We start from the raw sequence: 16217 nt of genomic DNA on the forward strand, positions 1-16217 counted from the left end.
CAAATGAGAAAAGTCAAAATGTGTTTCACACAGATAGGAACAGACTATTTGTGAATGGCTTTTATATTTAAAAGTCTTCATCGCAGTCAAATCAAAAGCTTGCTCATCTACCTGGATGGAAAAGTCATTTCCAGCCTCAAGTCACTAATTAACCTGCCTTTCTGGAGGATGCAGCATCACACAGGGGATTCAGCCCAGTCTTAAGAGAGGCTGGTACTGAAAACCCATTTTCTATCTTGGTGGTGGTACAGCAACAGGATAGAAATCAGCAGCAGGACATAAATCTACCTAAGTAAAATTTTGTACTTTAAGAAATGGATGCCAAAAGAGCTCCTACTTTTCTGTACCGGTATCACAGCTGGCTGGCAACTGCATTAATGCCTCAGCAGCTGCATATTTCATGGAGCTGTGAGCTAAAGCAGGGGTGATCCCACGAACGAGCTACCAACGCAGGCAGGTTAACTACCTGTATTGGCATCCTTGTCTAGGGCTGCACAAAACTGACATTCCCCTGCTTTAAAGTGCACGAAGTGCTGGCAACAATTCTAGTGTTGAAGCATTGCAAAGGAACCATAAAGAGACCTTCACGCTTCAGGCTGGAGGGGAAAGTAAGCATTGTACCCACCCAACAGAGCGTTTGCCTGTCAAAATCAAGGGCAGCTTAACTTCCTCTTTCTTGAAAAGATCGCTCTGGACAATGAATGATTACTGTATAGAACATTTCACTGGGTTTTATCAAAACCAGAAAAATATTAAACTTTTCCAGAGTCCTTCCCTTTTCTCCCCATTTGTCTAATGACATTCAGGTTTCCCTTCTACTGTTACTTCTTCACCACGCCGTGGCCAAAATTCCCCAACTTTGGGAAAAATACAAGTAGCAGAAATACAAACTGGCAATGGCAGCACTCCCGCTCTATGAGTCCCGATACAACAAACGCGTGTGCCAGCCTTTCACTAGAGTTAGCAACGCGAGGGGGTAGCTCCACATCAAGACATTTACATTTCCCTTTAACACTAACCTGACGGGCTGGTAAGCTGAGAAGCTGCTCTCCCCACCCCGATATCATCAGATCGAGTAAGAGATACTCCCTCTTCCTATAAACCTGATGTGCTGCTGTGGGAGCTGGTTTGTTTAGACACGTACCAGACAAACCTAGTCTTCAAGAAGCAGAAAGAAATGAATACAGCCCTGAGCAACAAAGGTCTGAAAGACCTTCCCGCAAACCCCAGCTGCATGAAAAAAAACCTAAGCTCTACTTAAAAACATATCGCTGCTGGCAATCCCAGAAAGTTGGGTTGCTGAAGGCTTAATTGCATTTCCTAATTAACTAATACCTACGCCTCTTCAAATAAACCCTGCGGAAATTGCAATAGAAACTCAGGCTGCCGCAAAAAGCATGGCAGCAGCAGCAGGGGCCAGAGAAATAACCACTCTCGGAGCATTTGGCTTATTGATAAACTGCAGGTTTAGGGAATAACTGAGAAATAAAGCGAGTGCTCACAGGCAGGGGGCTCGGTCTGATCAGACCGGAGAGCGATGAGGGAGGCAGGAGCGGAGAGGAAGCATTCAGGAGCCCAACCGAGAGATAAGCTGATTGCCAGGATGAAGCAAAGGCTGAGTCACTCCATGTTAAGGGCTTAGGGATAAGAGGGGAGATGGATTTTGCACAGTATTTCCCAAGGGCCTCCTGCCTCTGAGAGGCTCCAGACATGGCCATGGGGTGGGAGGGAGACTGCAGGGTGTCAGTAAAGCACAAGCCAAGCGGTGCTGTTCAAGGAGGGAGCTAAACACATCCACCGGGACCAGGCTGTTGTTTCCAATGGTTCCCACCACTGTGGGAAAGTGCTGATCCTGGGCCCCACTGGGAACAGAGCCCCAACACACCATTTCCAGGATCAAGTCCTTCTGCTTGGGCTTTTCCCGCTTAGGTAAGCGGGATTGTACACGTACGATTAACACTTCTGTGCAAGTCTTGTCCCAGAAGGTGGCATTTTGGTTACATTTCCACTTTATGTTTCCTCCCTCTCAATTCTCCCCCTGTTCTGCTGCCAGGCTGAGGCTCAGGAGAAGCTGTAACATACCCGCAATATCAGGGAGAGCTGGGATCCCTCCAAGCTGTCCTAACACCATCCTAAAACAGAGGCAGCAAGCAAGGCTGTGCAGGAGTGCAGCTATTCTGTGGGGGGGAAACTGAGGACATCCAGGCAAGGTAACCCCCCACACACCTTGCTGAGAAGGGCCAGGTATTCCCAGGTTCACGGTAGCACAGATGCTGCGCAGTCCCCACCTCCTCCCCTACGCCGCACCGAGGCTGCATCCAGCCCCAGGCTACTCCCGCATCTACGACACAGAAGCGTTTGGAAGATCAGGGTCACAATTTTAATTTCAATTTCAACACTGAAACATCTGCTGCCTTCTGTAGCAGGAAATGAAGGAAAAAAATGCCATCATCAGACGGCATTTGCTCAGACTTGATTCTTGAATGGGATTTCTTTCCTACAGGTTTACAAAATTACCTGTTGACAGATTCAGTTTTAGCATTAGGAAAAAGCACCGTCAAACAGGAATTACTCTGCATCAGTACAGTTCAGCACACAGCTGCATGAGTGGCTGAGAAGGTTTCACCCATGCCAACAACTATTTCCATGCGATTACTGCTTCCATACAACAAAAACACCACTTAAGGAGGCTTGCAGGGCTCATCCTCCTGCTGACCAAGGAAGCCTCACTGGCTTATGGCTAGATATCCTGCAAACGTATGAGCACAGCTCAGAGGAACGCAGAGCCAGCTCACGACCCATTAACTGAGGTACTGGGAGCAGCAGCCCCAGCCGCTGGAGGAGCCAGATCCCTGCAAACTGCATCGACATCAACCCTGTTTCCAGGGCAGGCGTTGCGAGGCCATGCCGAGGACCTGGCTGTCGCACTGCAACGCCGGTCACCTCCGAGCGTGGTTAGCACTAGCACAGCTACAGCGCTGCCTGTGGCTACTCACCAGGCACACTGGGGCACGCGCAGCAGCTGCGTGCTGGGGCAGGGAGCATCTCCCACGGCCCAGAGGGGACACTCGGAGCAGAGGGACAGGCAGGCAGCTAGGGAAGCAGCACAGGAGTCTCGAAACCAAGAGCTATGCCATGGGGCCTGATCCCAGCAGTGCTGCCCAGCTCTTGGCCATGCTGCTGTTGAGCCCGTCGGCTGCCTCACTCCCCACTGGGCAGCGCTCGGCTCACGCAGCACATTTACCACTTTTGGGTGCTCTTTCTGCTTAAAGTGCCTGAAATAACGAAGAGATGGCACTGCTGCCTGCCAGCATGGGGTGAGGTGAGCTGAGGCCTGACCCAAGGGACATTCTGGGGTAGGTCTGCTGGGACAGTGCTACAGACCAAGGCAGAAGGATACCTGTGTTCAGTTTTGGGCCCCTCACTACAAGAAGGATGTTGAGGTGCTGGAGCGTGTCCAGAGAAGGGCAACGAAGCTGGTGAGGGGGCTGGAGCACAAGTCTTATGAGGAGCGGCTGAGGGAACTGGGGTTGTTTAGTCTGGAGAAGGGGAGGCTGAGGGGAGCCCTCATCGCTCTCTACAACTACCTGAAAGGGGGTTGTGGCGACGAGGGTGTTGGTCTCTTCTCCCAAGTAACCAGTGATAGGACAAGAGGAAATGGCCTCAAGTTGCATCAGGGGAGGTTTAGATTGGAGTTTAGGAAAAATTTCTTCACTGAGAGGGTGGGCAGGCATTGGAACAGGCTGCCCAGGGAGGTGGTGGAGTCGCCATCACTGGAAGTGTTCAAAAAACGTGTGGATGTGGCACTTCAGGACATGGTCTAGGGGACATGGTGGCGCTGGATTAATGGTTGGACTTGATGATCTTGAAGGTCCTTTCCAACCTAGTGATTCTGTGATTCTGTTATCCTCAGGGAACTGGGGGACCAGCAGCTCACATCACATACTCCAGTCACCATGGGAAACCTGCAGGCAAGTGGGGAGCTGACCACATACCCCCAAGTATCCTGGAGAGGCTTCTAGTTGTAAGTCAAAGCAAACCCCAGCAAGGTCAGAGCGAGCAAACACTGAGACACAGGGAGCTGTATCACTTCACACTGAAAATGTCATTACAATCTAATAGAAAGAAATCCTTCCTTATCTCTCCTGCATCTCTTATCCTTCATGCTCAAGTAGGCACCATTAGCGTCTCAAACATTCAAGCCAGGCAATGCTATCACAGATATATTTTTCTTTTCTTTTTTAATATAATTATAGCTACTTTTGAATACAGAACTGCCTGAAGGCAAGGAGACGTTCACACTCTTTTTTACGTATATTTTCTTTCTTCTGCTGCATCAAAAGCTTAAAGGAATAAGCAGCTCCCCTGGCAATAAGCACATTAGAGCAACGATTCAGCTGATGAAATGGCATTTCTCAGAGAATTAGAAGTCTGACACTCGCAGAGCATTTTGCACAGCTCGTCTTCCTCCCAGCTCAGCAGCACCTACGAGTTTTTGCTGGCTGATGATTTCCAAAGCACTTTTAATGAAATAAGCTGTTGATGCCAGAAGTACATCAATGACAATTCACAGCACAAATGGCCCTTGCTATTGTGAAAAATCTAGAGGACTTAAGCCTGGACAGATCATAAAAATCAAACTGCTCTGAAGCACAAGGTGACCACAGGAAGCAGGTCCCATCCTTCCAGCAAGAAGGCTACCTCCTCTCTTGGGAGGGCAGTGGGGGACTGTGACCTGTTGCTGTGTCTGTCCTGGAGACGGGTGGCTCCAAGAATGTTTCACCAGTTTTGCACTAGTGCAAGCCCTTCGTTTCACACGTATTACTGACCACCATCATTGGCTACTTCACCTACGGGGAAGATGGGCATAGGGCTCTGATGAAACGCTGGATCCACTGACGACGACTACAGGGAAGGCTGCCCTTACCGCAGGAGACTAACAATGGCAAAACCTGGGAGATACAGCCATCTCTTCATCCTGCCACAGACAGCACAGATAGGGGAAGGGTAAAGATTTGCAATAACTTGCACAATCACAAGGGCATACATGCCAGCACCTCCTTCTTCCCTCCATTCCCCTCAATTCTTGCAACCCCTTCTCATGAGGTATCATTTGTGTTAGGTCAGGTCTACACTGAATTATTGTCCCAGATTATCCTGCTCCTCCACACAGAATAGCCTCTGACCCAAGCTTGGTACAAGCTGGATTTTGGCCCAGAACCACTAACTGGAACAGGATGGTGAAAGCAAAGCCAGTGGACAGCTGAGAGTCCACCAGTAACTTCCCAAAGCCCCATAATGGCTTCTTCCACAGGTGACAGCGAAGGAATCCCGGTGTCCACATAAAAATACAATAGAAAGCCAAAGACAAGGAATGTGTCAGCCCTACGCCAGCAACACTGGCTGCCTGTGCACTGAACCTGTGCTACAGCAAAGCTATCCAAGGAGATCAGGCTGACTTGTCAGCTGAAAGCCCAGCCACCCTGGCTGCATACCAGTCCATCTGCTCCACACCCCCATCCCACCATCCCGGTGCCCGCTCTGGGAAGGTATGCAGCCACGTGCCAGATCCCCCCTCCACCAGACAGATCGGTTACGCTATCACACACACACCAACAGCAGCGGTTTCCATTTCAAGCCTGTTGATAATGAATGCTTCTGCCTACAGATAAGCAAACTTGTTAAACTATGCTACAAAACCCATCCTTTCAGGCATACAGAAGAGATGTGCTGAAGGAAAAGGTAGCCAGACAGGGATATCTCTATTGCCTGATGAATGTAGGATGCTCCACCAACCTTGAATTTAACCTTGCAAAAGCTGGAAGTATCACCTTAGCTCTAGTAGCACTGCCGGCTTACTGAACTGTAGCAAAGCATTAACAAACTTGCTGGTTTACTTCAGCCTTCTGCTGTAGGGCTGAAGTCTGATCTCTGCTGTACTTCCCCAAACGGTGCCTTCTTTGAAAGCTTTTGCAAATGTATTCCAGGACATTCAGATTGATTAGAAATAGGAGGGGGGGAGGGAAATAACCAACTAATCCCCAGCCCTTCCCTCGGAATGTAAAACCATCCAGAAATCAAATAGCCCTCACGGGTACCTGTCAATTCCGGCTGACTGGGCTGAATTAACCAGGGATATGTTGCATTTATTTGCATGATATTTGTGAACAGAATAACCCCACTTTTAACAGTTAAATATATACCTATATATACAAAAATGAAAAAAAATAGAGGCAGGCTGTTCCTGTGTTCCGAGACACGTTTTCCTCTCTTGATGGTGCGCAGTAAGTCAGGACAAAGCGACTCAGCTAATTCATGCCCTGAAGCATATGTTCCAACAAACGATACAGGCAATCACACCAAATAACCCCTCTCAAATCCACCAGCCGGTCAGGCTCTCCACACTGCCAGCCAGTCTTTGATCATGGCGGGGCTTTCTTTCACCGTCAGCTGGCAAAGCAAGGCACCTCCGGATACAGAAGCGTCCAGGTAGCCTCGGTCATTTAAAAGTTGTAACATCCAGTTATTTCCTTTTGCCAGTCTTACAGATGGGAGCTCAGGAGCGGAGGTTATCGCAACGTGCACAGCAAGCCTTGCACACCAACACCAACGAGCAGGGCAGCGAGGAGGAGCTGGGTTTGGAGGCAGGCTCGGGGCAGTGCAAGGAGTGGATGGGTCAGGGCACTGTTCTGAGTGACCTCGGGTCCCATCAGTGCTAACATCCACCGCTGAAAGCACTTCCGAACCACTAAGCCAGTGGGCTATGGAGAAAGGTGCATCACGCTTGTGGTCAGCAAGGAGGGAGGCCCATTAACAGGGCAAGGAGAAGGCTCCAGGCAGCGCCGAGAGCTGTGCTACAGCAGAGCGGGAAGCACGCTGGAGCCTGACGCAAGAAGTCAAGTCTGGAGTAGCAGAGGGAGCTGAGGGCCACCAGAGCCGCCTGCGGATCCCAGGCCTGAAACAACACATGGCTGACAGCTGCTGTTAGAAGGGCAGTACATGGCCAGCGTGGCACAGAGGGACAGGGTGGGAACAGCAGAGTGACCGATGTCACTGCTGACGTGCCATGGAGGAGCGGTGCCAGGAGAAGGTTGAATACTGCCTGTTCTCACGATGCCAGCGCTGCTCTCTGCATTGGCTCTTTGCGCACTCGTTTCTGCAAGATTCAAGTATTTCCTGCAACTGTAGCTGGCTCTAACCAGGTTAATACAGGGGCCTTCACCGCCCTCCCCTGGGGTCAAAGCACAATCCTCCGCTACAAGAAGTCAAAGGGCTGTCTGTGTGAAGCAGCACCAAGGAACGGAAGAACAAGCTCAGATTTTTCAACAGCCAGATGGAGTGCAAGGCTCTTCACTACTCCTCACACCTGGGCAAAAGGTCCTGAAGCCAATAAGCCACAAGGTGGTAGCACCATGGAGACTGGGCACACCACCCAAGGCTGGCAAATCTTCCCAGTGCCCTGTCAGTGCAGCACAGCCACAAAGAGGCATCACAGCAATAGCACCAGAGAACCACAGCTCAGAGCAAGGGCAGACACTTCTCTGTGCCAAGGTCCTAGAGCCCAGCTCAGCTAGAATGGTGCCACAGTGGGCAACGGAGCTGGGGCCCCTCACACCTTGGGAGTGCGTGTATCTAACAGCCACCAAGCCCAGCATGGATGCTCTTTGAAGTTCAATGTGGCCTTCATTCAACTTGGCTTCATTCCCTTCCAAAGCAGATTAAGCAACAGTATTAAAAGATCTTTCAACCCACAAAGTTCAGTTGGATTCATGTTCCTGTGCACGCCCTGGGAGCCAGCCCTGACGAGCGTGGGACCAGGAGCAGCATAGAGGAGGGTGCTTTGGTCTGATGACCGGCCCACGCAGCAGCCAAGCTGCCCAGAGACAACTAGGGCACCTGTAATCGCATCTCCCTAAGGACTGACGGCAAGGGGCTGTCTGGGGCCACACAAGGCACTGGGCAGGGATGCGTACATTTGCAGGCTTCTAAGCATTTCCTGTCGATACACGGCAAGGAGTAAAGGAAGAATGTGCAGAGAAACACCTCCTACCTACAGCTTCAGAGAGTCCCTGCCCGCTGTATCAAGGTGTCACTGAGTGGTAGGGGGTGGGGGACACCAGCAAGCCATCAGCATCTGCTTTTTTCTTCTCCTTAAATAATGGGTCCTTCTCCATTGTGACTCACATGAATATTTCAAACTGCCTCATCCTGTATTAGATTTTTTTCCCCTCTCTGGCTGAGGTGGGAGGCTCTAGCTTACAGATGCCTCCACAGCCCTTCCAGGAGGAGCTGAAGACATTTGGGGCATACAAAGCACTGGGGCAGCCACAGCAATCTCAGGATAACAGGATGGAAATATGTCAGGGCTCCAAGCAGCTCTGCCTTTGGGAAGCAAGTACCCTGCTCACTTGTATGACTGTACTTTGATATCCCATGAACACAAGTGAGGCAATACTGTGTCCTACTTGTACAGGATGAACAGGTTCCCTATCCATCACCACCAAGATAGCAAGCAGAGTCTGCCCCTCCAGCCTATACCTCACTGCAAGGGCATCTAAGCACCGTTCCTCTACATCTACAAGTCTCTAGGTCTGTTTGGGCATGGAAGTGTGAGGAGAAGAAACACTAAATCCTCAAGAGCAGATATTGCATCTTGAACATATCCTCGCTGGTTTTACTTACTGTAAGGCCTATTTCAATGGAGGGCAAGCGCACAGGAAGAGAACTGGGAATTAGATATGCTGATATGCTTTCCTTTCTATCAAAGGCCCAAGATCCAGGCCCTGCTGGGGTGGCCAGACACCACCAGCTCCCCTGGGTACCATTACGAAAGCCATTCCCTTCTCTGCTCCTTTTTCACTTGCCAGGGCTTTTTAAAAAGGCACTGCTCAGGCTCTCCCCAGCTCAGCCTGCCTCCCTCCAAATGGAAAATCATCCTTTGTATTTTATAGCACTTTTGGAAGAGAAAAAAAAAAAACCTGCTTTTGTTTTGTTTAACTTAAACAAAAGTTCCAGGAGACCCAAGCAAGCCTCACAAAAACACCTGAGGAAAGATATGAAGTGTAGGAAGAAGGGCAGTAATGCACTCTGAGATCTAGTCCTCCAAATCCATGAGCCCTCCTGAACATAACATTTATGTCAGCTTCTCTGTGACCTCCAGATCTGTTAAGGAAAAGCCTTAAAAGCAGCCTCTGGTTTGGCTGCTGCTCCTGGCAGGACCCTCACTGCCAGACGAGTCTGCATCTGGACAACGCCTTGTCTCCAGCTCGGGTTCTACTGTGTCACACAGGAAAGATGACAATCCACCCTGTCCTACATGACTCCTCAGGGAGGCAGAGGGAAAGCTACAGACCAAGGGAGAAAACCAGGATCTGGTGTATCCTAAAAGAGAGACAGGCTATCCCAATGGAGGCCAGAATCACACAAATGAAAAGCATAAAGGGAACAAAGAGGGTTGGCACCTACGTGGTAACGGGTAACCACAGACAGGACCCCAGGGCTGTGGCTGATCCCCCTTGCTCACCTTTTTCTCATCTCCCTCTTGCAGGAGCTGGAGGTGGCTCCTCTTCTCGCTGTCCTTGCGGAGGGAGCTGTTCTGGTGGTGCGGCAGGCCCACCGGTGGGGACACGCTCCGGCCCTGTGGGTCCACCCAGGTGTAGATGTGGTTGGTGACATAGCCCCCGGGGATGCGTCCCACCGAATGCACAGAGAGGTTCAGCTTCTTGCAGCCTTTCAGTACCTGGAAGACAAGCCAAGGAGAGGAAGGAGTTAATGCCTATGGAGGGGGAAGGACAATCTGCCTAGGACTCTGGGGTGACATGGCTTTGCTCTTCCTTTGTGTTGAAAGATCTCAAGCTACTCTGCAACCATCAGCTGAATGACTGAGCTACATAAAAAGCTAGTTAAAGAGCTGGGATTTTTCTATTCTTTTCTCAATAGTAACAGTGTTATGGCACAGCTGCTGCTGCTGCCGCCAGAGAAAATACACTCTCCATCGGCCAGAGAAGGAGCAGAGAGAAGCAGAGCACAGAAGGCAAGGTGGGTATGCCAGGAAGAACCCCAGTATGGGCTGAACCCGAGACTGAGCTGCTTCTGCAGCTTTGGAGAGGAGTCACAGCAGGACAGGGATCAATGCCGGAGCAGAGCAGCACTGTTGGTCCGCTCAGCTCAGCCCCAAGCTCTGCCATTGGAAAGGCTCTTGATGCCTTCAGTGGACATCGACAACACTCCCAGAAATTCAGCCTCTCTCGCCATTTCATTACCAGCTGCCTCCCCAGCACAAACAGCCAATTAATGAGTACAGTAATTAATAAATAGTGACATATATTTAAAACAGCACACACCAAGATGACCTTGAGATTCAGATAAGACCATTCACAATTGCTCCTCTGCTCCTCCAGCTTCCACTGTGAGGAGCTGACATGGGCTTTACAGTAAACTTAACACATAGTCCCTGGGCACAGCTGTAAGCGCTGAGCCCTTCCAAGGCCTCAGGAACATCAATGCTCTGGAAAGAAGATGCTTTGGAGGTGGGTTCCCCCCCCTGCATATATATGTCCTTTTGATGAGCTGCTCCTGCAAGGTCTCCTCTTCCCACTGAGCAGAGAAGCCACCGAGCAAAGCTTGTGACTGGGAAGAACTTACACCAGCAGCTCTTTGGTAAAAGAGTAATATCATCAGTAATACTGGGCTGGCTGGATCCCAGCTCTGACCTGGCAAAACTCCTGTCCCTCCCTGCCAGAGCTAGAGAGAATCCAGCTCGCCAATTCCCAGTTCAGCATCTCCATCACATATAGCAATTTGGCTGCAAGTTTGTCACGTGCTGCCAAGGTCATCACGTGTCTGGAGAGCTTAAGCAAGGACTGCGAAACCAACAGCCCCATCAGAACAACTGCAGAGCACTTCCACATGCTGGGTTGCTCACTACCTCCAGCCCCTGGTCCCCGAGCTCCGCCGGTCCCTCAAACACATCGCCTGCTGCCATCTCCCCCTCCCTGCGAGCATGCGGAGCCCAGCCTGGCTGGCAGACAGGCAGAGGTGCTCACCACATTCCAGTCCTGCTGGCATCAGGCCAGGTCTCACTGGGACGATGGAGATATTTGTGAGCCCACTGTCCACCCCAGGGTATCACGGTGTACAGGGCCCATCCATGCTTCAGGGCGCAGTTCAGCTTCCCGACTCAAAGCCCCTTCATAAGCTGCCAGCCAGGCTCAGGATGATCGGAGCTCCACAGCAATGAGTTGGGGGGCAGAGAGTCTTCTCACCTACCCTGGAGCTACCAGTGCAGAGTGACCCCTAGGAGATGGGGTACAGCCCTCCCCCCCAACATTCTCCATTCATTCAAACAAGAGCCGTCTCTAAGAAAACCTCTTTTAAGCCTGCATATTGTCATTTACTTACCTAGGTATCTAGACAGTAAACAGCACTAACAGCCCCACGAGCAAAGTCTCGTCTCTGAATGAGGCTGCAACCTCTCATCAAGCACAGGCAAGTGATGACGATAATCAGCGATGTGTCCAACTGCACAGGGTTACAGTCCTCCCTCTGCCACCAAAATGCCGTGTGATCCTAACCAACGCTTGCACTCCCACACTTTTTCCCCTCTCCGTGGAAGCGCAGGCTCTCTGTTTGCACCGATCCTGGCCGTCCCCCACCTGTATACGTTCATACAATGCCTCAAAGCCAGCTACTGAATGTCACTGTAATTTAAGGAAGGAGCAAAGAAAAAAACCTCATCCCTGAGGCCAGGTCAAGAGCCCAAGCTGCCCTCTCCCCACCTGATTGTATTCACCGCCACCCAGGTCCCAAGCAGGTCTCTTCGGGATGGACGCAGGGATCCCATTTGGGATCCCATTTCCTTCCTCCCTCGGAGCACCCATCCCAGCAGGGGAGCGGGGACTGAAGTTAACCCTCCAGGGTTTCTACCACGCAGGAGATGCCAGGCGCAGGAGAAGCGACCACGCACAGGCAGAGCCCTCAGCTCTGTGCCGGGCACCGGGAGCGTTCCCAGCCTGAAGGCTGGCAGCAGGCAGAGTGCTGGCTGCTCCTGTCCTGCCTCAGCTAAATGTCATCCCCTGAAAGCACAGGAACAGCAGCAGAGCTGCTCTCTGGAGGCACAGTAAAGTTTCCAGGGATGAGAGGCCAGAGATTTACAAGGGACTTTTTATGTCCCCCTACAGCTCCCTTGACAAGGCCACCAGGAGATGGGATCTCAGTCAACAGGGAGATGTTTTATGCATGAAGGTGACAGCAGAGAGCCAGGAGGCGAGGAAAGCAGCTGTCTGGCTCAAGGCAGCAGGCTGGGCCAGGGCTCCCCAGCAGCCTTGGTACAAGAGGAGACAAGAGGGGGGAGTGAACAGAAGCTGGGGGTGCCCATTGGGATGTTGCCTCTCCCAGCAGAAAGCAGCGAGCAGGCTGGTGGCACTCTGTGTAGTCCTTTAAACATTTACTTAGGCTTCTCAAGGACTTGGCAAGTGAAGCAGTTTCCCACCCAATACATCCCCACTGCTAATGCCTATTGAAGAGCTAGTGCAGGACTGTAGCAGTACCCACCAAAACTCCCCTCCCCACAGGGCCTCAGGACGCAGCTCTGTTGCTGTCAAGCCACCTGCACTGGCAGGTGACCTGCACCTTTTGGGTGATCACAGGTGGGGGAGGACAGTAACACCCACAAAGGACTTACCTGACCACCGCAAGGCAGAGCAGGACCATCCATGCGGCTCAGTGATGGTAAGCCACTGATACTGACCTCAGTAGCTGGGGATTCCAGTTACCTGCCCTTGCGCGAGGTACTAAACACGCTCAGAGGGATGGTGCTTGCCTCAAGAAACGCAAGTGAGAAAGAGCGAGGAGAAAGGGGAGAAGCGAGGCAGGAAACACCTCGTCCAGGGTGACCCCACAAACCTGAGAGAGCTGGTGAGAGCCCCTCTCTCTTGGCATGGTGTCACGTCTACTCAGTGACGCTGCCCCTGCGCGTGGCCGAGTCTCCGTGCCTCCTACCGCAACCTGACCTGCTTTTACAAGCCAGGCTACACCCCAGCCCCCGTCTGCTCCCACCCTGCCCCACGCGATTCACAGCCTGCAGCAGACACCCCTGCCATCACACGCAGCTTCGCTACAGCCGCCGGCCTCTCCGGTTAAACTGACTCTTCATCAGCTTTATAAACCATGACACAGCAAAGGGCCATGACCCAAGCAAACCCTTCACCCAGCTACAAGCTGGTGGAAGAGCTATAGGCCATTGAGCACCCCCAAACCACACAGAACACACGTGTACGGACTGGCATGCAGATGTATACGCTGTGTGTAGATGTGTAACATGCCATTGCAGGCACCAGAGACACACACACGTAGGTAAAAAGCAGTAGCTGTTTAAAAGGACACAGCAACACTACAGAATCATTTAAGAGTTAAACAGCTGATTTTTTCCTTCTAGAAGATGGTTTCCCACAGCCTTGTTTCAACATGGCCTTCAGCCATATGCTTAAATGAGCAAGCATTTAAGCCTCTGCCTAGAACATGCTTAAGCATAGGTCTGAAATTCAGCTGGTGAAGCCCATTTGTAAGCTGAATCTATCTGTAATCTGAGTCTATTTATAAGAATAATAAGAATTTTGACTCATGAGCTTGCATGAGATGATTTTTAAAGGTCCCTTCCAACCCAACCTATTCTATGAACTTGATTAGACTTTTTATTTTTATTAATTTTAGGAGAAGCCTAGGTTTGTATCAGCTCAGGGGGTAAATCCTTCTTCAACCGACAGCACAAATAGGCTGAGGAATCTCTGCATTTCCCTTCCACTGGAAGCACATCTGTGCTGGTAAGCCAAAGCTCCTGCCTGTGTAAGGGACCTAGTGTAAGAGCCAGAGGTTGAGGAGCACAAGGCTTGCTCAACACCAGCCGTCTCCTCCCACTGGCCACCACAGTCTTGCCAAAAATCACAGGACAGTCAGCACAAACCACTTCCCCACCCAGTGACCATTAAAGTCAGTTTTGTTCAAATATTTGAGCTTCCTTTGTTCATTAGGCAGCCACCAGCTATTTAAATTAAAGCTGACACAGCTAGGAGAGGAGACGAGAAGAAAAGCGGTGTTTTCCCTCAGAATAACAGCACCACACATGCTCCATAATGAAGCACAGCAGGCACAGGAACGAAATCTGGCACAGCCCTATAAAACCTTTGTACATCCACACACTGAACTAGACTTTAACAAAGCACTTGGCATGCAGAGCTGCAAAGTGAAGAGGCATCAGGTGAACCAAATGGGAGAAGTTTCCATTGCACATCCAGAGACAGAAACCACTATCAGCTGCTTTGGGGAGCTTTAAGTGAGCAGAGCTACTACTATCCATTTTCCTGCACGGGAAGAAATGCTGCACTTCCTGCTCTGTGGGGTTTTTTTTCTGGCTTTACCAAGGCTGGTGCATCTGTTCATGTTCTGGTTTGTAAGAGTGCCCCTCCTGGGAGATGAAGTCTGCTACCTTTGGGGGAAAGAGAGGAAAAACAATGGTCCCAGTGGTTATTAGAAGCGATGTCTGGAACAGGACCTGCTGGGAGAAGGCCGTTCCCTGGAAGTGGTGCAGTGGTCTTGTGGGGAAGCCCATGGGAAGGGACTATCCCTGTGCTGCGCAGCCTGTGACTCACCTGTTCCACTGAGGCCTGTTCCCATCCTGCATCCAAAACCAACCCCACAGTGACGTGTGGGGCTTAACCCCTGTCCCCACCCAGCACCCAGAAGCCTACAGGTCAGCCAGAAGAAGCCCCAGCTCAGCTGCCATGCCAGCAGAGCCAACAACCTCCACTGGCCTTTTCTATTTACCACCCCCATGCTTTGACAGGGTGTAGCCTTTAGAGCAGGAGTCGAAAATCTCCAGCTGCTACAGATCCTGCCACTGACTCCTGCCATAGTAAGGAGTGTCTCATTTTTCAGTGCCTCAGTTTCCCTGTATTGAGGCGACAAATCGCCTGCTTTTGGAAAGAACACTGAGGCAACCCCAACAGCAAGTCCCCTCCAAGCTGGTTCTTCTGGATTTTCCACCCAGGCACAGAAGACAGACCCAGGAAGGCTTTCTCACCAAGCTTGGAGCACATGAGACAACATGTGCCCTCAAGCAGCTCCTTTGCTGTTCCACCATATTTCATCCCTTCGGTTCTGCTAACACACATTTCCATCAGGCTCTCAGCAGCTTTCAGTCTGGAGGAAACACGGTTGATTTGACATCCCAGAGAAGTTTGCGGGTAATTTTCTCATCCACTGAGCATGATTATCCAGCACCTTTGGAAAGTTAGCAGCACACGGTAACAACTCTCTCCTGCCAGCTGCTCTTTAGGTTGCTATGAAGTGCTTTGGGAGAAGCCTCCCTCTAACGGATGCTCTAGCCCTGACACCGGCTCCTATGAGGAATCCAAGTGACCACCATAGCAGAGCAGTTGCCACAAATTTCTTAACACCATCTTGGTTCTGACAAATTTTACTGCTACAGCACTGGGAGACAGAGTAGATTTAATGAGGCTATTTATGCCTGCTACTAAGGTAATGAGGTGCAGCCTGCTGCTGCACCACCACTGCACCAGGGTCGCACCACCCGCTTTAAATAGAAGCAATAGGTCTGGGTGAACCAGAGGGCTGCGGAGCGCTTCACGCAGCACCACTCCTCTCCAATTCAGTATGCAGCTGTGGCTGGGTGCTAGAGTACCCAAGGAAACAAGTTCAGAATGAGAATCGAGGTAGAAGTCTTGACTCTAATAAAAGAGAGTGCTTTGAGTGTAGAGGTGCTGCAAAAATGGAAATTGTTAACAGCCATCCGAGGCGGCAAGAGCAAAGGCTAATGGGCTGGGCTGGAGAGGCAACGGGCGTCTCTGCAGGCCCTTGGGGACACACCAGTGCCAGGGACAATGACAACTGCGTTAAAAACAGACGACTCAGCAGCTCGGGCAGGATGGAAGGTTTTCAAGCCAAGGATGCAGCAAGAAAGCCGTTCACCACGGGGAGAGGAGGTGCTCAGTACCCGGGCATCAGAGGACACAACAGCCACTGCTGCTCACCAGAGCCAGCTCCACTCGCCTTAGCCCCCTCCTCAGCAAGAGCAGAGCGCCTCGTTCTCCAGGGACACGGTGCAGACAGGAGTCCTGGCATCCCCTGGGAGCAGCCAGCAGCCGGGGCAGACTTTGTGCTGACGGACAGACCCAGATACAGCCGCTGGCTGCAGCTCTGTG

The 16217-nt window shown here is 51.2% G+C and overlaps 1 protein-coding gene across 1 annotated transcript in view; it reads right to left on the reverse strand.

The window, feature by feature from the left end:
* The window catches only part of DFNB31 (deafness, autosomal recessive 31), a gene marked incomplete at its 3' end in the record, with an annotated part of 35905 nt that extends 24921 nt beyond the window's left edge, over positions 1 to 10984 (reverse strand). Inside the window, exons 1-2 of the mRNA XM_010287521.1 lie at positions 10928 to 10984; positions 9524 to 9739 (exon numbers count right to left, since the gene is read on the reverse strand). Of these exons, the coding sequence (XP_010285823.1) occupies positions 9524 to 9739; positions 10928 to 10984 (273 nt within the window). The remainder of the gene's footprint in view (positions 1 to 9523; positions 9740 to 10927) is intronic.
* Between the last annotated feature and the right edge of the window lie 5233 nt (positions 10985 to 16217).

The sequence above is a fragment of the Phaethon lepturus genome, unplaced genomic scaffold (assembly GCF_000687285.1).
Source record: "Phaethon lepturus isolate BGI_N335 unplaced genomic scaffold, ASM68728v1 scaffold49385, whole genome shotgun sequence".
In the NCBI taxonomy this organism is placed as follows: domain Eukaryota; kingdom Metazoa; phylum Chordata; class Aves; order Phaethontiformes; family Phaethontidae; genus Phaethon; species Phaethon lepturus.